The sequence below is a fragment of the Mus caroli genome, unplaced genomic scaffold, assembly GCF_978045245.1.
Source record: "Mus caroli unplaced genomic scaffold, Mus_caroli_1 scaffold_13, whole genome shotgun sequence".
Lineage (NCBI taxonomy): Eukaryota > Metazoa > Chordata > Mammalia > Rodentia > Muridae > Mus > Mus caroli.
In genome coordinates, this window is record NW_028227268.1 from 86,919,370 (window position 1) to 86,946,819 (window position 27,450).

The 27,450-nt window shown below is 43.7% G+C and overlaps 1 protein-coding gene across 11 annotated transcripts in view; it reads left to right on the forward strand.

Annotated features, from left to right (window-relative positions):
• The window catches only part of Tenm2 (teneurin transmembrane protein 2), a 1,223,220-nt gene that overhangs the window by 777,845 nt on the left and 417,925 nt on the right, over positions 1-27,450 (forward strand). Inside the window, exon 1 of one of the 11 annotated variants that reach the window (XM_085829028.1) lies at positions 22,718-22,776. The exons of the other annotated variants lie outside the window; for them this stretch is intronic. Coding sequence (XP_085685154.1) covers positions 22,761-22,776 — 16 coding nt within the window. The 5' untranslated portion in view covers positions 22,718-22,760. Of the gene's footprint in view, positions 1-22,717; positions 22,777-27,450 lie in introns of those variants that run through there. 11 annotated transcript variants of the gene reach the window in all.

The window sequence follows — 27,450 nt, forward strand, 5'->3', positions numbered from 1 at the left end:
GCCTCTTCCATTTCTCCTATGCATCAGGCTGGAGACAGCAACTAGAATGTGCAAATCACACATTTATTAGAACTTATTAAGATGGGCTGGCCACGTTCAAGGATTCCAATAGCATCTCTGGGATTGGCCTCTCTAGTTGTCTTTCATGGTCTTGAAGCAGCTGGAGTAATCCTGTCTTCATCCATACCATTAACAGGGCATTTGTCAATACAAGTCGTGAACTGCCCCTTACATATTGGAGCTATACAGGAACTGCTTTCCGTTGGTCACCATTCCCTATTGAATACAGTGCCAAGAAGTTATGAGTGTCACTAAGGAAGCAGGATCTCTGCTCCTTATTAATTGTGGCCTCACATTGACAGTTGTCTAACCATTTTTGCTGGGGTGAGGATTTAGTGATTGTCGGGTGCAGAAGGATGCTCTCAGGGTTGTCACATCTACTCATTCGGAGCCAAATCCATGCCAAGTCCTCCGGTCTGACACTTCAGTGTGGGAGGTGCCACTTGATCTCCAGAGTCCTGACCTCCTTTTTCTTATCCCGTTTGCTGCTTCCTTGCATTAACTAGGAAAATGGCATCCCCTTTAATGAGCGGAAATATTTATCCCCTTTAACTGAACAGCTCTTAGAAGCAATTAGCATTTAGGGAATTTCTTGTTTAGAAATAATGTCTGCATGAAATTACCCATTATGGACTAATTTGAAACTGGAAGATAGATGCTCATTTTTCCCTGCAATAGCACCTGCAAGCATTTGTGGGAAGGGGGCTAGCAACAGCGTGGCTGTGAGCCGCCCTTTTCCATCGCCGTGTTCATGCATGCTGGGTAAACAGAAACCCTTTGACATGCGAGCATTTCAGAGGACGAGGAATATGTTCCTTTCAAGTGCTGCTATTTACCTGTCATTTTGGATCTGAAGGTTGAGTAGGCTCTGTGTGTCATAATTAATTCGTGTATTGCCTTTTGGACACCAACTAGGAAATAAAGAGTGACATTATATGTCAAAAATGAATCCTATGTCAGAAAAGGGAAGGAAAGGAAATTTATTGCTGAATGGCAGCTTCAGGAAGAGGGGGGGGGAAATCCGCTCAGAATTAGTTTACAGAGGACACACAGACTCCACAAAACAGCCTGCATATAGTTGAATTGGAGCATTATGACCAATTGGTGGCTCTGTCCAGAATGACTGAACACAGCTATGTGAATACAGGTTGAAGATCACCAGTCCAAATGCCATCAGAAAAATCTCAAAAACTAAAAACATCGAAGTGTCAGTGTAATTGTACAAATAAGAGAAAGCTGGCAATTTTGTGTTCTGTACACAAAGTAATCGAGCTAGGTAAAATTATTCTGGAAGTATTGCAGTAGGTATATATGAAAGAAATGTATTTGGTGTCTAGACTTGGGTTCTACCTCTAAGTTATGACATTATGTCTTTGAAAATATTCCAAAATGTGTGTTTGTGGGGGGAGCATGCAGAAGGGGTAAAAATGTAAAACATTTCTGATACCAATCATTTCAGACAGGAGTTCTTTCATTTAGACAACACATTTTAGTGAATGGCAATTAAATTTTAGAGACTATGCAAAATGCCTTCGTTTATTCTTCTCGATAGTCCATTTTGCTGAAGAAAAATGTGGGTAGCACTGGCCTTTAATCCCAGCACTCAGGAGACAGAGGAACTCTGAGTTCAAAGATACCCTGGTCTACAGAGAGAGTTCCAGGACAGCTAAGGCTACACAGAGAAACCCTGTCTCATAAAACTAACTAACAACAACAACAACAAAGTTATTTGATGCGCAAAGTTATTCAAATTTATTCAGCTACGAAATGGAAGAGTTGGGACTTAGGCCAGCTGACTCCAGAGTCCTAGCCAGAGTCGTGACATCCCAGCCACATAGATGTCACATTCAACATCAGCACTTCAAGCCAAGGCATTCTGCTCTCAAGTGTAATCCTACTCAGCTTTCTAGAGTCTAAAGACTCTAAATGGGTCATGCCTGTGAAAGAACCCTTGTGAAACAAAGAAACCCAGAGTCAGTCACCTACACCGCACTTAGTACCCACCTATCACGTGGTGTTGGGCTTCACTATGATTGGTAGGAGAAGCCTACCCCGTACTACGCACTTCCTATCAGGAAATGAGGCTAGAAGGCCAGTTTAGGACAAGCGGGGATGAGAGATGAGAGGGACACTTTTCTGTGGGGAGCGCTGATCAACGAGGGCTGGAAGTAGTTCATGGGACAGCAGCAGGCAGAAGATATGCCAGCACTTCGCAGACTCTGCATTTTTGCCTAGGGCCGGCCTTGCTTCAAAGCGAAACTTCCACGAGAAACTAAATAAAGGAAAAAGGAAAGCCAAAGAGAACAAATTCCCATTTAGTCAGCTTTTACTGTCCTCCGAGGCTCTGTGTTTATGCTAGATCTTAATTATGCTGCTTGTCAAAGACACAGTAAACTCCACTGTGGTTGAGGGAGCGATTTTATCTTTTTATCTTTACAGTCAGAAAAGGACTTAGTATTCTGAACCCTACGCTTGATGAGCTTCAAACCTGGAATAAAAGAACGTTTTTGCTCTCCTTCCCAATTGGCTCTGCAAGCCATCCATGAACACCTAATAAGCAAGTTTGGGCTGTGTTAGGAGTAGCCAGTGCCCAGGTGGCCTAGGACAGAACCATAGAATGCAAGTGGAATATATAGACAAGTCCCCTCTGGCATCCCCACTCTTGGCCCTTTTCACCTGCCCTCGAAGCATCCATGCAGGCCTTGTGATCCACATTCTGGGACACGCATAACTGCCTCCTCCAAGCAGGGTAAGTATGAAAAGTCCTCCTTGGCGCTGTTCCTTAAAGGTGTACAGCCCTTAAACAACTCCAACTTATAAAGTGAAGAAAACACTTCCCTTCCAAGCCTCTTTCTAGTCACACTCAACCAAGGAGAAGATCCCTTGCTTGGCTGCTTTTGCCATTCTATTTCCTTCCCTGAGATGTTCTTACCTTCCCATCTCTGCCAGATGATGTTTTCTATTTTTTCTCATGACATACTGCTTTATTTTTAAATCATTGCATCTAATTGTGGGAGGAGGAGGGGCTAAGTTTGCTTCATGGAACAAGCAAGTAAACAAAAATATCTGATAAAACTCAAATCAAGAGCGTGCAGAAAGGAATGGCTTGTGGGCTGAGTTCTAATGGAGAAGCCTTGCTTCAGATCTGCCAGCTGGGTATGCTGTTCTCTGGCAAGTGTCCCCCCAAAATCTATGATTTTAGAGTCATAGAAACTGGAGCAGGCCCTTGCCACAGACCCTACAAAGAAGGAACAAAAGATAAATGCTTTAGGGTGGCTTTGCCTATCTAGTTCAAGTACCTATGTAGTACCTTCTACAGTACCAGGAGGTCAGATTGTGGAAGATTTTGTCTTTGTTTTTCTTTGTCAAAATTCAAATGCCTGGGCCCCAGCCCCAGAGGTTCTGTTTTAGTAGATCTCGGGTGGAATGTATAATATCTGTTTTCATAACCATCTCAGATCAGAGATGAATTCTTCGGGCTGAAAATCGCCAACATGGATTGATTCCAGGATTGTATTTCAATCAGAAAGAGCAAAATACATGCGAATGAGCCCCGTAGCTATAAATCAGCCCAATGCAAAGAGCCCATACTAATATAGGGTACATAATGATTCTACTGATTTTAACATAAGTATCTAAAGTATCTTTGCAATTCATGTAGCCCCATGGTCACCAAGCAAGTAAGTGATATGCCAATAGTTTTAGCCTCTCTTGACCTCAGGAAACTTATCTAGAAAATTGCAGAGGTGTTTTATTTCCATGGGAATAATGTGTTTGATGAGACAATCTACTGAGGTCCCTCTTATTACCATAGTATATCCGAGTGTCTTTACCAAGGTGGAATGAGATAAAATCCTCCCCTTCCAGAGAGCTGTAGGCACAATACAAAGAATAATCCTGGCTGCTGTTAGAAGCATCTCTTCAGCTGGGTTTTGTTCCATGGAGCAGAGGATCACAGGAATCCTGGTAACCCTGTGACAACGCTTCTCTCCTCCCAGCCTCACAGGGCTGCTCTCCTCCTGGATTCTGAGAAAACCAAGTGTGTGTCATGGAACACCCAAGTCCAGGCGAGCTGTGATTCATTTCTAATCACCACCATTATCCAGGTGGCTTGCTTGAGCCTGGCTTACACAGTTCCCTTTCAGCACTGGTATTTTATAACTAGCATTACCCTGCCGTACCCAGGGCCTTGTGAAAATATTTTCAACAGCTAACAAGCAGAGCCTACAGTTATAATATGCTCATTAGGCAGCATGTTACTTTGCAAGTCTTGCAGCACATATAATCTATTCTTGATTTCCATGGTACTTCCATTCTTGTGGACATCCAATCTGGAGCACTAGCCGCCTCTGGGTTTGGCCAAGAGCTGCTATCATGATGCGTGTTTTCCATGAGGCTGCAGTGACTGGGAAATTACACACCTACCCTCTTTCTATCCCAATCACCTTCATTCATGCCATAGCCTTCCTTGATCCTCTGTGAATAAATTCTTTTAGAAATCAAATGAAAAATTTAAAGACGATGTAAATTAGTTCCAGTAGATGAAAGGGTTGATTTCTGAAGTTTTTTGTTGTATTGTTTAATTTGTGTTTGTTTCTTTTTAAATTCAATCTCTCATTGTTCTGGGGCCTTACTTCTGTGTTACAGAACCACTGCCTTGAAAGACCAATGCCCTATTTCTAAATGATCAGTTTCCACATAAAGCCCTTTGATCAACCCAGTACAGTTCTAACTTTTTCTTTGTGCTTTGAAAACCCTACATTTGGGGAAAACATATTCTCTGAATCTGAGGTCAAAGTGTTCCATTATCATTTTATTTCTTGATGGTTAGTTATAAAGAGCAGTGCTTATTCATTTCCCGGGCTTAGTGCCTGGGATGTGCCTGTCAAGGTGTTAGACCTTGTAAACACAGAGATAAATGTTACCTGTTTCATTCTGTTGTGGAAATAACTGCCAGTGGAAAATGTCAGCTTTCTCAACTTATGTGGACACAATAAACAAGATGAGTGGCATTAATATAGCTATGAACACAAACTACAGGTTAGAGACAAGGAACAAACACAAAGACCCAAGAGGCAAAGAAGGTGTTGTGTCAGGATTGAGTGTGGAGTGACAGAGAATCAGACACCCAAGGAGACCAGGGTAAAGAAACACAGGCTAGAATCAGCTGTGGGAAAAACTAAAGATATAGATCCTGGAGCGTTACCATAATTTGAAAAATGTATTTATGTGCTGACAGGGATATGGTGGTTGGGTACATTGGCTTCACATAGAAGCTGGGTAGGACTAATGGGTGGAGAGTAGAAGAGAGGAAAGAAGAGGGAGAGACAAGGGTCATGATGTCTAAGTTCACTTGTGCTGCCAACACACAACACCCACTTGAGGTATGCTAAGAACAGAAATGTACTTTACCATAGTTCTAGAGGCTGGGAAATCACCTGTGGGCATGAAACTTGCAGGCATGGGATCTGGAGGGAGTGTGTTCCAGAGATAGATAGGTAGGTAGATAGATAGATAGATAGATAGATAGATAGATAGATAGATAGATAGATATTATATAGAGAGATAGAGATAGAGATTATATATAGATACACATGCTTTGCTCATCCCACAGTGAGAGGGTGGCTCCTACAAGCCTCTCCTATAAGATCGCTAATCTGTTCATGAGAGTTGGAAGCCCCCCTGATCTACTGACATTTTAACACCCCACCTCATCATCCTGTCACACTGGGGACTAAGTGGCAGCATACATTTTAAAGGACGCACACATATTCAAGTCATACCAGTAAATATGGGCCACCATAAAGACCTTCGGTGAGGTGTGTAGATCAAGACCAATCACGCTCCCATAGTCAGTATATTTCTTTTGCCTTTTCTCAACCTTTGCACCTCTCAGCCATGAGTTTTTAAAATGCCTTTCCCTTGGTGGTACTAAGAAAATTCGATGAAATCAAAGGTAAGGATGTGAGCAAATTCATGTAGATCAGCACTGTAGTCTCATCACTCAGAGACTAAGGCAAGAAGACTGTCATATGTTTGAGGCTAGCTTGGGTTGCATAATGAATTCTAGACCAGCCTGACCTTCAGTGTGAGAATGCATCTCACTCATCATCATCATCATCATCATCATCATCAAATTTATCCAGCCCATAGTCACAGAAACCCTCTTGTTGCTTAGAATGTGTGATCTTCATAGATAGACTTGAATTGAGCTTTAGACCCGAAAGGCACATTTTCCTCCTCCGGTCATGTCAAACTGTTTTGTTGAACAGAGCCCAAGATGTTCTTTACAGCTTGAAGTAATTAAGTCAGTTACACATGAGGCAGAGTAGACATTTTTTGATGCTGTCGGTAGCCAGCTCTTCTGTTGCAACTTCTGATGGTTTAAATGGATTGTCCCTAAGTCCCATCAGAATGATAAAGCACTCATGTTGGCTTAAGTGCATATAGGTGCACTGTAGTACAACTAAAGATGTCTGAACAAGGTTCACACCTGTCAACCTTCATTCTTTCTCCATGAGACTAGCAGTTCTTTCCTGGAATGCCAAATATTAACTTGCAGGCATCCTAGAGAGGATGACGTGTTAACCCTGTATACATAAGAAAATCAAATGAGTGCTTACAGGATCATGTGCCAACTGTAGCTAGATCCCGGGAGAGACTTAAGAGCTGGAAAATTTTCAGTGGCTGATGTAGGAGGCACTAGGAAGAGCCTCGGGCACAGAAAAAAATGTGGCAAATAAATAATTGGCCAATCACATCTCGGTTTTATCAGGTTCTTTATCTCACACAGAATGAGCATCAAAGCTACCTTGCTGGACCCAATTTCTCTTAGGTAATGTCTACACAGGAAGATGCAGCAGACTAGAGAAGGCTCCATTGCTTGTGCTCTGGCATGTAGAATCTCTTCAGACTGATGTCCTCTGAGAAGAATGACTCTCCGCTCTCGTTCAGCTTTGTCACCCTTTGCCTCCCTTGCTTTCTCTGTTCTTTGAAACAGACACGGACTTAAGACAAGTATTGATAAGTCGAGGATCTGAGAAAACCTTAATGCAGCCCACAGAACCATGGAGGAACATCTTTGTTGAACATGGTAGCAAATCAGTGGGGAGAGTCCTGTTCTCCCCTTTTCTCTGTATCCAGGAGCTGCGTTCATTTCTACATTGACGTCAGACGATGGCTCAAAAGCTCCAGAACTGGATGATCCTACAGTGCTTCAGACCTTCCATCCCCAGAAAGTGGATCACATATATTGGGGTTTGAGGAAGTACTGTTTAGACCTTACATAAAGCCTTGTAACTCCTTCCCTTCTTCCCTCCCTCCCTCCCTCCTTCCCTCCCTCCCTCCCTTTCTTCCTTCCTTCTTTTCTTCATTCCTTTCTTCATCTATCTCCTTCCTCTCCTCTGTTATTTGTAACATGCAGGCCAGGTATCTTTATAGATATACCTACAGATATAAGTTGCACTCAATATAAGAGCACCATTTAATGCCTTTTAATAACTATATCCCATTATGCAGTCATCTTTCAAATCCAGTTACAAAGCATCTCCATCATATCGGAAAGTCTCACATGCCTGCCCAATTTATTTTCAATCATCAGGAAAGGAAAAAAAAACTCCAAAAATAGGTATTAGGGAATATTTTTTACTTGAACACCAAGCAAGTCTGTTTTATAATCTCTTCTTCTAAAAATGTATTTACATTTATTTGTCTGACGTCTGTGGTGATAAAATTGTTGTAGCATAAAAAAGGAATAGGAAATGGGGAAAGATGGTCTTTGGTTGCTCTGGGTCCATTTGTGAAGAGTGGCCTATTTCTGAAATTTCATTCTTCCACTTGGAGATGTGGTGGGGAATGGAGCATAGGATGGGTGACAAGAGGGACAAGAGTCTACATCTTGGATACAACCATCTTAAGTGTTCATAATTATTAACCCTTTAGTTGTCAGGAACTTGAAACCATGATGATACCACTGTGTGCCACTTGTTGACTATTTTCTCCACCTTAGTCCTTTCCATATATTGTGTGAGTCAAGTCTTGCCATGGGCTCTCCTCCCTTTATAGATTAGGCAATTATGACTTAGCTCAAAGGCTGTGCTTCAAGTTACTGCACAGTATATGTCAAAGACAAGGACCAGCCAAGATCTGTGCCACTGCCCCGCCTCTGCTTTAAAGGGCACATTTTATCACATCTCTAGATAAGAAGGTCAAGGCCTGGCCTTCAGCAGTCCTCCTAATTGTCAGAGGACTGCTTCTATTACTAGAAGAGAAAACCTGAAAATATATGGCCACAGGGGAAAAGGCTAAGCCAACATCAGACTTAATAGCCACCCCCAAATGGTGGGAATAAAAAAAAACCTGAAGGGAAGAGTGTTTATGGCTTTGGGAGTTTTGAGAGACAGCCTTTTAAACCACGCCAGTGTGAGAGGCTGAGCGAGTGGGCGACAAGGCCTGTGGGCAAGCCACCGCTTGACTGCCTTTGTTGATTCTCCACTGGGGAATGAACCTGACCAGGGATCTGTGGTAATGTTTGGGGAGGCTCTGTGATTTGGCTGCTTGAATAAACTGAGAACAGGTCCTTTATTACCAGACAATTTGGAGGATGTGAGGGGCACATTGTCTGAAGTGATCTCTCCCTGGCTAGCCCCTTGGGGCAGCACTCATTTGCCACTTAACACATAAACACCACCTTGTATTTAGATTGCATTTAGGTTGCCTGTATGTTACCCCCTATCCCCACAGGTGCTCAAACTTGGTGAAGCACAGCACTCAGAGACAAGCACTCACCAGGAGAGGTTCCTGTTCTGCTGAGAAATGTCCATACAGCAGTCCTCTCAAAGACTCCTAGTCTGTAGTTTTTAGGAAAATTCCCTCTAATTCTTGGATTGAACTAAATGTCAGGTTTTCCGCTCTTTAAACCTCTGACTCCAAAAGGGCATACACCCTACTGTCAAAAGCTAGCGGGCTTAGTGCCCAGTAAAGTCCAGAAGGTTTTATTGAATAAGGGGAGGAGGGAAGGAGCATCAGAAGGTTCTTGAAGTCAGCAATGACATCATTTACTGTGCCCAGTATTAACAGTTGTCAGTAACTCTATCTAGTGGCTTAGTCTTCAACCACCTTGTGGTTTTCCTTTTTTTTTTTTTTTCCTCTTTATTCTGCCCCATCCACATACTCTGGCATGAGTTTCCTTAAAATTCTATGTCCTAACAGACAAGATTCCTATTTGGTAAGTTGAGGCAGTGGGCATCATACCCACAAGCTGGTTTTGTCTGGCTTCAGAAGTGTGCTCATCCTAGATGTCTGAGGAGAAAAACCAATTCCCATATTTTGCAAGTTTACTTTGCTGTAGTACAGTGAATAATTGTCCTGAGGGGACGAGATGGCATCGGAGAATATTAATCTTAGATTTTCATTTCCTGTAAAATAACTTTCCACTTATTATATTCAGTGAGAATACTTTGGGTTTCAGGAAATATGCATATTTTATCACAGACAATCCGAAGTGAGCTCTCAAATGTAGTTGAAGTTCCAGAGTTAAGAGGTATAGGTAGTTGGGGAGGTCAGTAGATGCTACCACACACCAAGAAAGGCTAGGAGGTAAACAGAGGCACAATCAAGTTACACATAGCATGAACACCTGCACACCACTGTCCAATTTTAGACTTAAGACATAATTAAAATTGATAATAAGAAAATATTAAAAATCAAAGTCAAATGATAAGTCCATCTCAACAATGATAAGTCAAATCTCAAGCCCAGGCCATGTATAAGCTCTTTTGCATATTGTTCACTCTAATGAACTGGTTAGGGGGGTGTGGCATATCTAAGTGAAAGTACCTCAACTAAGATTAGTTTAAGGGAGAGAATTAAAACACTTTCACAAAGAACTCAAAAGTAGTCCCAGGGTAGCTTCCTGCAGGCTAGAATTCAAGGGCAGGAACAGAAGCATAAAACCTCTCTCTTCCCTTGGGCTTTCACTGTGTGATCGTAGAGATGAGTCACTAGACTTTAGGCTGCAGCCTCTGATGATCAACTACAAACACAGAGAAGATTCTCTTTCTACGCAGCCAGGAAAATCCAAAAAAGCAACTCTACTTCTGGCTGTTGACTGCAAAGTCTAAGGGTCTCCTAGACTACATTGCAACTGTAACTGTGTGCATTTGTGGGTCTTCAAGCACAGACTCAGTTTCAAAAACTTAGCAGAATGACTCTCAGAACTCTCTAGAGACTATTTTCCTCCAGTTATGTTTTCTTAAAGCAAAATGATGTATCCTCCAATCAAGAAAGGGAAGACAGCCATGTGGCAAAGTCCAGGGAAATTATGAAAGCTAAGCTTCCAGATGTCCACTCACACAAAGTGCTAAGCTTTCCTATTAGCAATGTATGACATCAAGAACCGGGATGCCAACCAGGGTAGCTGCCCCTTGCCTTCTAAGGTTCTAAGGGTTAGTTTGAGGCTCAAACATGAAGACACAGATGACCATTCATGTGTCTGATATTTTGGCACTTTCCACTTCCAACATGATCCAAGGCACATAAGTGAACAAAGACTCTCAACTGGCTCCTTTAACACTCATAGCCCAAGAGCTTTGGAATCTAGTCTCAAGATTCATGGGCCAGGACTCATGAATTCTCTCTTTGGAGAATGTTGACTTTTTTTCATCTACATATGCCAATGTTCTGATGAAAGTCCTCCCTACACGGGGCTCATGGGTCTGTCGCTAAGCCAGGTCCTCTGGGTGTGAAGCCCAAACATGCTGTCTGGCAAGGCCTGCAGTCAGGCCATTCACCTTGTCCATCACATAACCTGGGAATTGATGAAGGTATTTCCAGAGGGAAATTCTGTGTTATCTCATGGAAAGACTACACCGTGCAATGAAACCATCAAATTTCTTCTATTTCCATTTGATGGGATATCATTAACAAGTCCGAGGGAAATGAACTAAAGATGACTTGATAAGTGTAATTTTTAAAAATCAGACAGATCCTCTTAAAATATGACATGTGTGACTTAGAGAAGAGGGAGACTAATGGGGAGTTGATGAAGAGGTTCTGTATGTGAACACTTATGCAAATTCCCCACCAGGAGGAAGATGTCTGTCTCATTTCCCTGGAGGAGGGAGTCCCGTGTGAGTTACCTGAGGGGTTTTATATTCTCCATATCCACGCACACCCCATGCCAATGGCATCTGAGTATCGAGAAATGAGGGCCAGGGACTCACTGTGTTTAAAGATCTTTGCGATTTACTATTCAAGAGTTTTGAAAGACCAAACTACAAAAATCTGGCCATTTTTCGGTAGGACCAAATATCCATAGCTGACTATATATGTCTGTAACACTAGCCGGAAGTATGACTCCAGAGCATCAGTGGAATTCCATGAAAAGAAAATAGATTCTAGAAAATTAGATTCTGATCTTTACTTTGCATGATGTTTGTGTTACTGCTCATATTTTGAGGAAATGGCTGACCATCTCTAAGGTCCAACTTCCTTATCTCCAGAACAACTGGTAATCTGCACAATGTGGAACTTCTGGACAAAAATACCCCTTTTATGTATTGCATAATATGTATTACATCATTTATATATTATATAATATATATCACATATATTATTTGTGTGGGGAATGGGTGCAAGTGTCATTTTGTGCATGGGGAAGAAAGGACAGTGTGTGTGTCTGTCTTCTCCTTCCACTGTGACAGTCCTGGTAATGGCACTGGAGTCACCATGCCTGGTAGCTTTGCACTCTGAACCATCTTACAGCTCCTAGGAAATTTGTTGTTGGTAAAATACAACCCTGAGTAGAGAGGCAAGTTGCTCAGAGAATAGACTTTTGGGAGAGGTGAATTATTCTCCGGATTCATCCCGTTCACTGAAATGTTATGTTTGTGTTTAGTTTGGGGAATTAAAATTTTTGAGTGAGAGCAAAAATTATTCCAAAGAGACAGAGGGACTGAAATAAAAGCCACTTCAAACCCAAAGGAGAGTCTTACTAGCAGCATCTCAGCGTACCGTGCTGGGACCCTGCCCCAGTCAACAGAGCATTTTTTTGAAGGTAAGCAATTTAGAAAATGAATCTGCTCTGCCTTCTGGTAGGAATGGAAGATGGGTGCCAAGGTTAGATCTTTAAGGAAATAATCTTATTAGTCCCTCTTATTAAGGAAGCCTCTGCGGTGTAGACTTTGAACTTGCCTGATGAAAAGTGGGCCTTGTCAAACAGCTCCCAGCTCCTGGTGAAAAGGTTGAATGTTGTTGGTTTAGATCGTCCAATCCAAATGCAAACAGGTTTCTAAGCTTGTGTTTGCATACTCTGGAAGGGGGAAAAAGGACTTCCTCATTTTCCTTGACTCTGACACTAATGGCAATGCAGGGGGTGGCAGATCCCACGGAAATTACTAAATCACCCTATTAATGGTGTGCCCAGCACACCTTGAAATGCAAAGCCTCCAGATAGCTGTCCTTTTATTTCTCAAACTCTCCATTTTTCCCCCTCTTGAAGATGCCTGGCCCTTCAGCCTCTCTGCCATTACATCTCCGTACTGACCCCGTCTGGAAGTTGTAAGGCTGGAATCCTGACAGCATTCACAGCTGATGTCTGTCTTACAGGATTATTGCTCTCCAGGAATGCTTCACTACATAATCAAGAGAAGGTCAAGAGAGGTGGAGAGAGAGAGGGGGAAAACTCTAATTAAATCAGGAAGGGCTGACTTGTGCCCTGAGAAATGCAGGCAGCCTCCAGGAGGGCTTCACTCCTGGATCCAAGTGCAACAATTGGTCCCAGTCAGGGGCCGCACTTGCTGCAATGGACAACAAAGAAATTGCCATTAAAGTGAGCACTCCTTGAAGGACCGGCTCCCTTCTCTGCTTTTACCCTGTTATTAAGGCGCTTCTCGAATCAGATTAAGGAAAGGCAGGGTAACACATAGTTTGATGAGTGTGATGGAAGGCGGGGAGTGAGCTCCTTTCTTGTATTTGCTTCTCTGGCTCCTGAGACATGTGGTTTGTGGAGGGCCAGTCCTCGGTGCTGTGTAACCTCACTGGGAACCAAGTATGAGGAAAGAAAATTTGGAGATGCATGTTGTTGGGAACAGGACTGAGAAGCCGCTTGCCTATGTGTTTGTTTGTTTGTTTGTTTGTTTTTCCTGGTGAGTGTCTTCAGCAAATACCTGTCCTATATAGATTCTTGTGCCCCGTCAGGCCTAGTACTAAACAAGGTGTTAATGGTTCAAAAGATTTATGACCAAAACTTTGAGATTAGTGCAAGAACTCTGCAAGTCAGGTAGTAAATGCAGTGGTGGGTGAGAACAAGCACGGACAATAAAGAGCCTGTGATGTGTGGTCACTGGCCCTCGAGCTTTACAAGCACCACCTGACTCCATACAAAGTTTGCGTCATCATGCATGAAGCACAAAACCATGGACATACCTTGGGTTGCAGAGGAGAGAGAGCACGGGACGTTGGCTGAAGAAAAGTATGTGAGCGGGGTGTGGAGGTCATGGGAGATTTATACCTTATGTTTAAGACGCAGAAGTGGAAGAAAACCTGTTTTAGCAAAACAAAACCCCGAAGCAGAGATTTGGAGTGATGAGATTTTCTAGATTCGTGGAATTCACAGAGCGTGCAGTGCAGCAAAAAGCTGTGGGTGGGAAGGAGCAGGAGACAGTGTGATGGAGAAGGAGCTTTGCCCAGTTCATCCTGGGACTAGAAAAGAATTGTTTAGGAGGAATAATGTTCAAATTTCTATCTTGGCAAGACACTTCTAGGGAATTATTCCTTCTGTCATTGCTACAAGTTGGTCGTATAACCTCCCTTGAAAACAACCCACTTCCCAAGGGTTACACTAACGGAGAATAACCACCTCGGATGAACTCTCAGATGTCAGATATCCTGACCTTCTATGTGGTTGCCTTAGAATAGGAAATATAATGAGTTCTTTATCCATTGGTAAATGTTGCTCAAGGAAGCTTAAAGCCTCTTTATCAGTCTCAAGGTTTCTTAGAAAGATCCCCATTGTCTAAGCTGCACCCTAAGCAAATCCAACTAGCGTCTTCCTATGTCTGTGGGAGGGAAGCCTGCTGACGCTACCATTGATTCCTAGTTGTGTTCCTCATGTCTGAGGGACTGTGTGCTATCTACTTACTGGACAAGGACATCTACCTTTCTAAGTGCCACCTGCCCTTAATGGCTGAGCAATATGACCAAGAGACAAGGCAAATGAAAAAGTCTGTGAAGGGGCGGGGGGTTTAAAGGAGAAGCAATGTGTCTAGGAACCATAATGCTATGGCTACCACATGGATTGGTGACCAAGTCCCTGAGATTCTTTCCAGTGAGGTTCATCATTGCAAACAGATGAGCTACAGGGTACCGTCATAACATTATCTATCACTCATATCCATTTCCTGCCTCAGTGTCTTGCTGCATGTGAAACTCCTTCATGCTTCTATACCACAGATGCTGGGAATTCAGTGTCTTGTATGATGGTTTGTGGATAATGATGCAGAACTGCATGTTTCTTAATTGCAAGCAACAGTAGTAGAAAATGTTAGTCAACCCAGGTTAACTCTTTGGAATGTTTTCCATGGGAAGAGGAATATTCTGAGTCTACCCGAGATTCTGAGAATGGTTTTGCTAGAGAGCTTTGGCAACATGGCTGCCCATGCTTGTGAACCAGAGCTGAGCACCAAGACCTGCAGATCTGGTAGAAAGAACACCGGTCCCTTGTGTACAGCAGGAGGAGAGAGGAGCCCAGTTGGTAAAAATATCCATAGCATATTCTCTTTCTGTCTCTCTGTCTCTCTCTGTCTCTCTCTGTCTCTCTCTGTCTCTCTCTGTCTCTCTATCTGTCTCTGTCTCTCTCTCTCTCTCTCTCACGCACACACACACACACACACACGGAGAGAGAGAGAGAGAGAGAGAGAGAGAGAGAGAGAGAGAGAGAGAGAGAGAGAGAGAGAGACCACAGCAAACCTGTGTAGAGTACACCAGGAACTTGTGGCCTTCACCTTCCGCCTCGGTCTGCTGACCACCTCCCACCTCTCACTGCATCTGATTTCCCGTACATCACAGATTTCTCAGGAACAAGGCCTGGCCCCTTGGTCATTTCAAGCTTGTTGAGCCTTCATGAGTCCTAACCACATACCAGCTTTCTAAATTGAGAAGGTGATGAATTTTTAAATTCCCGAACCTGCTCTGTAATAATCTTTGCTCCATCCCACACATTACGATGCAGGAAGGCAACAGATGTGTTTTCTTATGACTCTGAGAACATGAAATATTGATGGGGAGGAGAGCATGGGCTTGGTATTGAGACTCATCCACGGTAAAAGGTAGCAGTTCTCATCCAGCCTTCATATTCTGTGCTCTCTTCCTCGGATGCTTAGGACCTGAAGAAAGTCCCCAACCTGGGATACCCAAGTCTAACTCAATGAATTCTCTAAAGAGCTGAGCAGTGAAATCTGTCTAAAAAGGTCTTTATTAGTCTCCGGGGACTAATCGCTAATGCAGCCGATACACATTTGATCTACACAGAAGATTTTCCCTTTGTCCCCAAGGGAATCTTGGCAAACACTGGGTTTACACAGTGCCAAGCCCGAGTTGCCCGTTAGAAAATAAATAGCATTTTAACACATTCAAGCATCAGTCCTCAGGATGGAAAGCAGTGTGGGGATCTTCTCTGGGCTTTCTAGCTAGGCTATAAGACATGATGAAAACTTCATCTTAAAGTATTTCTTTTCCCGGTGACAGTTTGCTCGGAGGCACGGCATTCTGAGGGGGGGAGGGGGGAAGGCACAAAGTAATACTGTTATATTTTTAATGCAGTAAGAAAAAGAAATGACGATATTTCATGCAGAATAATATTTCTGGATACCAACGTGTGGAGAAGTGTATGAGACTTTCTGTAGAGGCCATGCCTCAGTGTCCATTACATTTATAGCATTTATTATCATTCATATTGAGAAAAGTATAGATACACACATAGAGATGTTTATATATAGTTATATATAACCGGCACCGCTGTAATTTTGTTGATATGATTAGCGACTGTGAGACTAGCCTGGGAGGCATTAAGCCCTGTTGATCAAAAGTTAAGTAGAAGAGCAGTTAGTTATATGGAAATGCAGCTTCAGCAAGGGCAGGACCCATCCGCCGCCCAGAGCTGCGAAGGCAGTAGAAAGTGCCCAACACTTTGGAAATGCTGGTCCCCTACCTCTGCAGAGAGCAGAGAGGGGTCAGAGGCAGCTCTGCCTGTCCGCCAGTGCTGACAGGTGTAAAAGCTGTCTCCCCAATATGTCTGGCTACAGATGTCAACAGCAGTGGATTCCCCAGGGGCCCCGCACACATTCTGAGAGCACCGGAGTCCCACTCTCCTTGTACTTTTAAAGAGGGAATTTCCACACCTCTGTGGTGCCTCCTTCATAGATGTGGCAGAAGAGATTTTTTTTGTGGGCCACTCAAAGGACATGCTTCTCATAGGGGATTTCCCCCAACGAATGGGTGGGATTCTTCGCTGCAAGGGAATGGTTTGGAAGTGTCTTGTGATATGTATGTACCCGTGATGGAAGGTGATAGAAAGCCCTGGCTTCTGTCTTGAGTACAGTCCCAGAGTGACATAATACAAACGTTCCAAGAGTCAAGTGAGGTGACACGCTGTTCACCTCCTATTACTGAAGAGCGACAGAGACCCTCAGTTATCAGGTGTGGACCCGGTCTTACTTCTTGTGTTCTAGTTATCCTCCTCAACTCAGAACCAAGGTGGACTCCTCTGGCTCTGCCCATAACAGGTCCTTCAGCCCTCCATAACCTTCCGTGGTTAAGTGCCCAGACTTATACTTCTTCCTGGCAACTATAAGTTATCAAGTATGGACTGTGACCTATTTTCATGGACAAAGAAGAGGAAAGTAGAGGAGTGGTCAGTGTCAAATAGCTCAAGTGATAGAAAGTGACAGCTCCATATGGGGAAAGACATTTCTACACTAATTCCTCTTCCTATCCCTACCAGGACACCAGGGGATCCCTTGCTCTTGTTTGCTCGCCAATTTCATCAATACTATGAGAGGTTTGGACTAAATAAGCATATAAGCCCCCATTGGGACTCTTTTAAAAAATATTTTACGTGTATGGGGGTTTTGCCTGCCTGTGTATGTGCATGCTGGATGTCCTCGGAGACCTGAGTGGGGCATCAGATCCCCAGGGAAAGATGGTTGACAGCTGCCATGCAGGTGCTGGGAATTGGACCCCAGTCCTCTGCAAGAGCAGCCAATGGTCTTAACCACTGAGTCATCTCTCTAGCCCCAATATTGTTTTATAACTTTAATGTAAAGTGCTTCAGAGACATAGAATTGGAAATGAGCTGCAAAAGCCACAGGGAAACCATTCCTTCCCAGATGACTCATTCTGGCACAGGATGGCAGAGCCAGTGTCCTCACAAAGGACTAAGAGAAGGTTGAAAGAAGACAGCTTCTCCAGAGAGGGGAGGCACATCATGGAAAATATGAAGCCATAGTCTACCCCACTTCTGGAGTCTCGCTTTGGACTTTCTACCCGGAGCCTTTTGCTTTCCCACCCAGCCACAATGCAGAATATTACAGAATCAGCCACATTCTGGAGTCGGCTTGTATGGACAGGAACAGTGCTCTGAGTCCTTCCTTTAAACAGCTTACCTTGAACTTCAGGGCATATGAATGCCTGTTTTCCCTTTGCTTCATTTAAGGAAGCTATTCGGAGGAGGATTATCTTGCTTTTCAGTCTTTCTGTCATCTGAATTTTTTAAAGCCACCAATTTAAAGACTGTCTTTGGGGACTGTTCTGTCCTTAAGGAAACAGGAACTAGTTGCCTCAAGCATTTTCTAGCTGTGTTGGAGGAAATGACAAGGCTCTCCCCTCAGCTTCCAGGGAGTGCACCCGTGCCTCAGTTGTACATATTTTAAAAACAGTCAGAACTAAGGAAAAAGACTGAGTTCCCATGCAGAAAAAGAAAACAAACAAAACAGATTTTTAAAGACCACTAAGAGTGGGTCCTTGTAAATTTCCAGAGGCAGAGAAAGGTCCATGTTTTAGGACAGTCACATCTGTTATGAACATGTACATGATCTGGCTTCAGATGTCCCCAGGAAGTTAGAATCACCCTCAGATGAAGTACAGTCTGCGAGAGAAGAAATGCTCCACTTAATGCTGACTGATTTGGGCTACAGCTCCACGCTAGTACCTCCTAAATAAGGGGAAAATAAGGGAAATGTTAGCTTAATGGAGCAAAATCATGAGTCGTATTAGAAAGCAATTAGCTGTGATCTGTGGAGTAAATAAAGCAGGGCCATGTTACAACTTGATCTGGCTGATGTGTTTGGGAAGGACTAGCAATTCATGTTTCAACTGGAGAAATAGCTTCAACTAGATGATGCAACAGACCACATTTTTGGTTCAAGCGTCTTGACAAAGGGTGAGAAAGAAGTTGCTGCCTAACCCACCCCCTCCTGCAAAGGAACAGCTCTTAATGTTCAGGCAGTTCAGGTGTTTAAAGGTAGAAAATGTTCAGCTATTTCCTAGCTGGAAGGATGCTGTGGGATGTGCTCCCGCTCCCGTGAAGATTTGTAAAGTTGGTGGCCTTTGTTTACATAAGCACAAAGCACAACGTGATTAGCACCTCAACCAGCTGTGTATTCAAGATCTCTTATGTTTGTTTATCCAGCAGAGGGTGTGGTTATCTGCTAACTCTCACAATAGTAAAGAGACACCTCAATGAAGCTCTTCTTATTCTTCAGAGATGTTAGTAATTTATGTATACTAGGTTGGGGTGTGGCTCAGTGGCAGAAGGTCTGCCTAGATCATGTGGGGCTATATAGGTTTGATCTCCAGTGGTGTAGACATTAATATTTTAAAACAAACAAGAAAAAAAAAGGTAGATGATAAACAGACATATAGATAGATGAATTATGTAACAGACACTGAAGAATCTCAGTTATGGAAAACCTTATGAAATCAGAAATTGAGCCAGGCATAGTCGTATACACATGTAATCTTAGTATTCGGGTGGCAGAGGTACATGGGTCACCAGCCTGGGCTACATAGTGAGTTCCAGGGCAGCTTTAGCCCCATCATATGCATAGTAATACCCTGTCTCTACAGGAAAATGAATCAACATACTCTTTAAAAATTATGTTTTGCAGGAAAACAAGTACTGGTCACATAAGCATAGTATTTAATGAGAGATACTGGACTGAACAGAAGCATTGCTGGGCAGTGATAGGAGAATCGGGTTGGAAATCTTATTGGTTGTTCCCCCCAAGCCTTGTAGGAGACAGCAGAGCTACTAGAGACCCATGATAATTGCATGAAAATGACTAAGTCTCTTCTGCCCAGCCATCTTTTTCCTTCTTTGTGTTAGTTTTCCATCAGATAGGAAAGTCTGAGTCTTGCTTCTCTACAACTTGTGGAAGGGGGATACAGGTGAGAAAGAAGGTCTCAGAAGATGGGATTCCTGGGATTTTATCTTCCCATGTCAAGGAGAGAGCCGACTTGTTCTGGATATCAAAACTCCAAAGTTATTTTAGCTTACGTTTTTCATCAACAGAAAGCTATCCAGTTGTTTTTGAAAACGTGTAATCTCCTTGTCAGAAAATACTTGTTGCATAATGCACATCTCAATTCTTCCTGCTTGTATTTCCTCCTTAGTGCTGACTGAGACCTCTCATCTGAGGTCTCGTCTGAAGGTTTCCTACTGTAGGCAAATGCTGTTGCCTGGAAGGTTGCTTGGGCTTGCAGGGTGCTAGACTCATCGCAAAGCATTCTGTTTTCTCACTGAGTTCTCAAAAGCCTGTGAACACAGGAAGGTAAAGATGCTTGCCTCCAAGCCTGATGGCCTCAGTTCGATCTCTAGCCAGGGAGGGAAGGGCTGGTACCCACACATTGTCGTTTGCCCATTTGTGTACTGTGCCACATGTGTGTAAGCACACACTCATTAATAAATAAATTTCCCAGATGAGAAAACTGAGGTGCAAGGAAGATGGACAGCTTGTCAAAGAAAACAGAGTTAACAGATACCTGGCAGATCTTAGGCCTTCTTATATTGCAGCACTTGAGGGCACTAGATAGATCCTCTGGGGAACCTTGCTGTGAATTTTAGCCTGGGGTTAGCTTCAAAGTTAATTATGACTTAGTTATTAAAGAAATAAATAATACTATGGAATAATCCTGTTCCTAAGGAACTGCCTTGGTCCTTATTGCTCCAGTTACTTGCTTCTGGAGCTTAATCAAGAAAAACTACAACATGGTTGGTGTTTTAGAGAAGATGAGAGAGAGCAGCTTCTCCAAGCTAAGAAACGGTTGTACCCATGCGTAGCCAAGGCTTCACTTAAGGAAAGGCAAGTAGGGCTGGAACATCCATTCCAACATATTGCTGAGAGCCATCTTCAGGGAAATTTGCATCCTTCATTCCTCTGCTGATCTGATCTCTGAGTATCCGGTTGTTTTGTGCCTGCTGTGGGACTGGTGTATGCTTTTCCTGTGAGGCTGTCTTCCATGTGCTTATTGTTAAGGGAACCCTGCTGCCTCCTGCTCGGGAACATATTTCCCATTGCTTTGATAGTGTGTGCATCAAAGCTGGGCTTGCCAGTCTGAGCTTGCTCCATTGACCTCCACTCTGTCCTCTGGCCATTACTTCCATTTCAAGACCACAACCTTCCACCCAAGATAGCTGATTTGGAAGGGAAGAAGTCATCAGGAGTGGCAATCAAATACATCATAGGAATCAGTCACAGGAATCAACATTCAAAGGGAAGCTTTGAGAAAGGCAAGTTTCTCTTCCCTTCTCCTGTTCTTGGATGAGGCAACTATCTCTCGCCAAGCTGACTTTTTGCTTAGATGAGCCGACTTAACTGTGAGGTCCTGCCAAAGGTTGTTTCAGTAAGCAGTGCCTAGGGCTTTTGCAAAGTGAAGTCACCTCTGTCCTCCAAGCAGGGACTGTCCAGCTAGACACAGGGGAAATTTCATTGCTGTGTCACTACCCCTCCGAAGGAGGACGTTCCTGCCATCACACTGCCTTCGTCATGCCAGTGTGGAGTTCATTTTGCCTGTGGCTAATATACTGAGCTAGTCCATGATGCAGGGTTGAGCTGTAACAAGAAGGGAATTGTTCATTTTCCTGAAGAGGAGACATGGGGACTGAATCATTTCTCTACTTGGCCAAATCTCTGGTCTTCCTGTCTAGGACCACGACTTCAATGGGGCACCAAGGAGCTTTTGTTGAGTGAACGTGATTGCTCTTCATCCAGCTTGGAAGGTTAGTGGTGCTGTCAGGGTCCCTGACTCCCCTTAACAGCCCATTCTAGATCAATCTTCCATGAATTCATTGGAATGCTTTTCGTGGTGCCTTACATTGCATCCCCCTGTCCCTGCCCCTAACCCTGGGAGGCCACTTGAAGAGGTTTCACCTCAACATCACCTGCCCTTTTCTCTCAGGAGTGTCTTCTACTCACTCCATGATCATAACCTTTCCCCCACACTCGTCTGCCGTAGTGGCCATATTTCAGCGTTTCTCTTGGCTCCTAATAGATGAGTTGGGACACGTCTCAAAGTGCTTTTGTTTGCTCTGAAAGAGGTTGAATCAGGGAAGGGATGGAGGAAAATATATGTGGGAACAATTTAATTGTATCCACGAGGATTCTTAGTAATCAGGATGCCAGTGTGTGTTTTCCAGAGCCTAAAGCTGACATAAATAATGTAGCGAACCCCGCTTTGTGCAGGCTTGCCGAGGAATGCTGATAGAGAAGAAGCCAAAGTGGGAGCTGAAACGCCCGGCTCCCAGTACAGCCTTTAAAATCCTTTTATGGAGTAGTACGTTTGAAAGTGCAGCCAGGACCTTGGCGAGCTGTATCTGCCAAGCAGAGGCCAATAGACCAAGAACTTTGGAGGAGGCTGCCTTGCTTGGTTTTTTTTTTTCTTTCTTCCTTCCTTTTTTTATTTGGAGGATACGAATCTGGTGCAGCGTCCATGTGTGGTCTCAGCTAACGATTGGTTGATTTCATTTCACGTTCCCAATCCCAGAAGGACTGGGACAACTCTGTCAAGGCCCTGGGAGCCTGGTAAGTGTGCAGCTGTTGCTAACAAGATCTGACTGGCCTCTCAAACATAGTTAAAAGCATCATGCTAGCCTTTTAGAGTCGCTTGCCTTAATGGTAAGAGCAAATGAGCTTTGTGGGATGGCTAACCCCAAATGAAGTCCTGCAGCTTAAGCACATTACAGGCGAAGTATGCGTTAGGGATAGTGCGAGGGACCACAAACGCCTCTGTGCATCTGCAGGAGGGGATCAAATGTGCTTTTACGTGGAATTTTTACAGTAGTTGTGCCAAGCCAAATATAGGATTGAAGCATCATCCTAATTTTGATTCAAACTGTAACTTATGCATAGTCCCATTTACACATCCTAGGTGGACACGAAGGCAGAGCTAGGGAGTGAGAGGATAGGCTAAGAGGATGTCTGAAGCAGCTCCCACTCTTTCTGTGGAGTTAAGGGATAGGCTTTGGGTATTCCATTTAAAAAAATAGCGAATTCTTTGCTTATGCTCTGGTGGTTTAAAAAAAAAAAAAGGACCTCAGGGAACATTTGTTTTGTTCTGTTTTGTTTTCCTTTTGATTAAGGCATTTGGGGTCTAAAAGAGAAGATTAAAGCAGGATCCGTTTAATTTATTTAGTTTGCCTCACAGACATGAAGCTTCAGAATGGTAAGTGTCAATTATATTCCTACTGGTTTGGGTAACTAGTTGGGGAGAGGAATCTCACCGGGCGAAGCGTACCTACCAAACTGCAACCTCTTCAAAAGCTTCTGAGCTGTTCTGGAAGCCACTGTGTCCGTGGAGAAGCCCGAGTTCACCAAGGAACAGCTGGAGCTTTGGAGACTTTGAAGAAGTTGCCCATTGGGGAAGGGGACGGATGGTCAGTCCTCTCTTAGCTGTCAGTGCTGTGATCATTGTGGGACTTTATTTAGAAACCAATAATGACCAGTAACATTTACATGGAAAAAACATATATGTGTGTGTGATCTGCCAGTTTCATTTGGGGACAGAGCTATCTTTCCATTTTGATTTGCTACATAGTTGCTGATGTTGTTTTCACTTAAAGGGCATCCCCAAAATGTGTTTGGTAAGGTAGTATTTGTACTTGTTACTGAGAGCTCTACAAAGGGCTGGTAACAATGTCACGGGACTGACTGGAAAGGAGCACTATTTGTGTGAGCTTCCTTCCTCTCTCTCTGGTGCAGGCTCTGTGTTTCTGCCGCTTTTAGTACTTCTAGCACAACTTTCACTCCTTCACTGCCCAAGCCCTCCCACTCCCCATTTTGCAGACCTTCACCTAAGTCCGACCTGCGCTTTGATTTGGTTTTAATTTTACTTGCCACTGTTTATCTTCCTGAATAAGGACTAAGGGAAGGCTTTAAATTGGGTGGGTTTTTAGTCTTCCTCTTAGTTCATACAGTTTTCAGTCAGCAGTCCTCTTCCTGGGAATGAGTGTACCCATCTGCAAAATGGGCTTCAGATCTCACGAAAGTGTGCGCACCTCTGTTCTTAAGAAACCTCTCCATGACAGTTGCAAATGTTTGAAAGAGAACGAGACAAGCTTAGTAAAGGGGCTGTCTGCAAGCTCTTTTCAGTAGGACTAGGTTTAGACATGGTTTCAAACCTCCCTAAGTTGTGTTGCTTGGTGGTTCATATTTGTGAGTACGGACAAAGAAAAGTGTCTTTTAACTGCAGAAGGAAATGCAATCCTGGTAATAAACAAACCTCCATTTTTATAACCTGAAAAGTGACCTGAAGGAATGGGGAGAATTGATGGAAGCCTGTGCTTCTCGGGTCCAAAGTCACAGCTTCATGTTTAATTTAACAAAACATTAAACATTTCATGTTTAATTTAATGAAACATTAGAGCACCAGGATTCGTCACCTTCATGACAGAGTGTCAGAACTGTGGGATAGTTTCAGAATATATGTTCTTCCTCCTGAATTCACATGCAACACTGACAGTGCCTTGTAGCTTAAAAACCTCCTCTCTCTCTCTCTCTCTCTCTCTCTCTCTCTCTCTCTCTCTCTCTCAGTCTCTCTCTCTCTCTCTGAATCTTTTTTTCTTCGTTTATTTTCCTCCCTGTGATAAAAGAAAGAAAAACACAAGGCAAGTAAACCAACAAAAACAAGAAGGCATTAGGCATGCACTACTAGTCTAGCTAATTTTAGGGGGCTATTAGCAAGCATTTAGGCAAATCTATTAACATTTAGCATCAGCACAAATGCAATTGCGTTTCTCCTTTTTTGTGTTTCTGACAAAATAAGTGAGCACCGGGGTCTTCGGGACAAGGCAAGAAAGGGAGTCGGCACCATTTGTTAGGTAGTAAACTTTTCATTAAACTACTTGGGTTTTTGTAATGAACTCTTTGAAGGAGGCTGGAGGAGATCTGAAGGGGAAAAGTTAGGTCAGTGTATCCAATTGATAGAGATTATTTAGCAATGGACGGGATGCTGCCCTTTGTCCTACACTGAGTGCCAGACAGTTCTCTTTCTGGGAAGTGTGATCTGAGGTGAAGGGGTCATCTTGCCTTTGGCTTGTGTTAGAAACTTTCCCTTTCAAAGTTCGAAGACAGAGATCCCTTACTTCTGCCTCAATATTTTGCAGAGACATGAAGTTTTTCTTTTCAATCAGTATGTTTGAGCAATGCAGGTACATATTAGTTCATAAACATGTATGCATTGTACATGTATATATTCATACATACATACATACATGTGCATATAACATATGCGCATATGACACCCCATCCTATTCCATAATCCATTTCAATTTTTCCCCATGCCTCTCTAGAGTATTGGTTTATATAAGCACAGTATACTGTGGTTGGTGTCAGACCTGTGAGTCTCTTCCCATATTATTATACACTCAGCCTGAGTATACAGCCTCCTGGTGTACCTTAAAGTGGCTGCAACTAGATGATTCGGGGGGGGGGGAGAGAGAGAGGGAGAGAGAGAGAGAGAGAGAGAGAGAGAGAGAGAGAGAGAGAGAGAGAGAGAGGAGAGAGAGAGAGAGAGAGATCCTGTCTGTTCAACTTAAAGGCACACAGGGGAAGAGAAAAATCATTCTGACATTCTGACAGTTACTGACCTGAAGAACAAATGTTTTTTTTAAGCTCTTAAAATGTTTCTTTTTCTTTTAAACCCATTCTGCATAGTCACAGATGCTTCATTTAGTTGAACACTTGTTTATACCCTCTATACGGTGCATCCTGAAGAAGAAATACCCAAGACTCACTATGAGTCCTGGTATTTGTTGTTGCTGTTGCTGTTGTTCTTTGGAGGAACTATAACATTCCTACTCATTAACACCCATCCTGACCAAATTTTCAGAGTGATGGTGTGTACCCAGCATCTAGCCTGCTACAGTCCAGATTACCTGCAGCAGTCTGTGGCACTCCCTGCTTCCATACTCCGTCACACACACAGTTAAACTTACCCTGGTGCTGTCCCAGCTACACTCACACACTCTGTCCTCCTCTGTAACCACCATCCTGATCGTCAGGAATCACAGAGGCAGCCAAGGTTACCAGGTCTCCCGCTTTATTTCGGATGCCCCAATGCTCCTGGCATCCGGCCATGCTTCTGAGAAACGGTGGGGATGAGGTCCTACTCAGAGGTGGTTCTTAGTCTAATGGGGAAGATTTGTTAAGAGAAATGCAATGAAGCATTTTCCTTGGCTGAGAAATGCAAACCTCTTGTGGCCACAGAGATCCCACAGGTGTGTGGGCATGAGCTTCATGGCCTTCCAGAGAAGTCAGAGGACGTGTCAGAGAGGTCGCCATCAGAAGTGGACAGGAGGGATCACGGAACCTGTAGAAGTAGCTTCCCAAGCCCAATACACAGTGGACACTTGGGAATTCAAGTATCTTCTGGTATTGAGTGTGGTAGTGCTTGCACCCTAGAAGATAAAAGACAAACTAGAACAGTGAGCAGAGCTCACAGTGAGTGGATTTCTATACCATCAAGTCTGGGTCTTCATTCAACTTGGAGGTCTACACAAGGCTGTAGATCAAGGCAAAATGCAAAGAGAGAGCTAAGGATGTCAGGAGAGGATGGGGCAGATGGGCATAGGTATGGGAAAGCTGCCCGTGCATTCCATAACCACTTCAACATTAGAAAAATGTTTAAAATGTGCTGACTACCTCTAACCACATCTGCACATCCCAGATGCAGTCCGGGGCTGCTGGGTATGCACAGCGCAGGTGGAATGTGGGGTCAGGGCTGCTGGGTTACAGCCTGTGCCCAGAGGCAGCAGGAGGCCTGCGGGTGTGCTTCGCTCTCACTTGCGCTGACTTACCACACATCCAAAGCACTTTTAGTGAAGAGTAGCTCCGCAGGACATTTTCTGATGTTCATACTAAGCAAGCTGATTGGGAGGGGAGTAAATGTGGGTGTGCGTGTTTCAGTCAGGGAGTGTCTTCCTATAAGGACAGCTGAATTGGAATTCTTCCAAGAGGCAAAGCTGTTTTAGGTGAGATCCAAAATACACAGGATGAACTGGGCTGGCGGCTCAAGCTCATAACCCTGGCACTCGGGAAGCCGAAGCAAGAATTTCATGGTTTGAGGCCAGCCTGGGCTACATAAGTGAATTCAAGGTCAGCCTTGACTACAATATAAAAAATGTGACTCTGCATCTGAAATTCTATAATACTGCTTCTGTAGATGAAGACTGGAGACCCACATTACTGAGCATGCCATAGCCTTCGTGTGTGGCCCATGGAAGGGTGGTCCTGGAGGGTTTTGTTTTATAATTTTTGAATCTGCAATTTAAGTTTTTGTCACATGGTGGTGGCAGAGTTGTGGCACTCAAGTGAGAAGCTTCTGTCTGGTTTTATTCATATATTTTGAGAGGCCAGCCTGCTCAGGTGATTGCCTGGAATGGTAGCAGGAGTAGGGGGGTGCCTGAACATGATATGGTGCTGGCTTTGCTTTTAACCTTCTGCTCCTAGACGCCTCTGCACTGTTAGCCCTTCTCTGGCCCCAGGCAGAGAGAACTGTGGGTCACACCTCCTGCTAGAGTGGTGGGAAAAAACCGCATGCATTCACCTACAGGCTCTACCCTCTGAGCCTGTTGAGACTCCCTGAGGGAGTCAAGCCAGTGTGGGAGAAAGAGGCTTCCCCACAATGGACTCACTGGCCTGGAGTGAGAGACTGCTGGCCCATCATCTCCTGTGTGGAAGGGAAAGAATGATCTGCGGCCTAATTTCTTGGCAAAATGAATGGTGGAGCTACACTCGTTAAGAATAAAGTTAGTGGTGTATGTTTGTGTATGTGTGTGTGTGAGAGAGAGAGAGAGAGAGAGAGAGAGAGAGAGAGAGAAAGAGAGAGAGAGACACACAG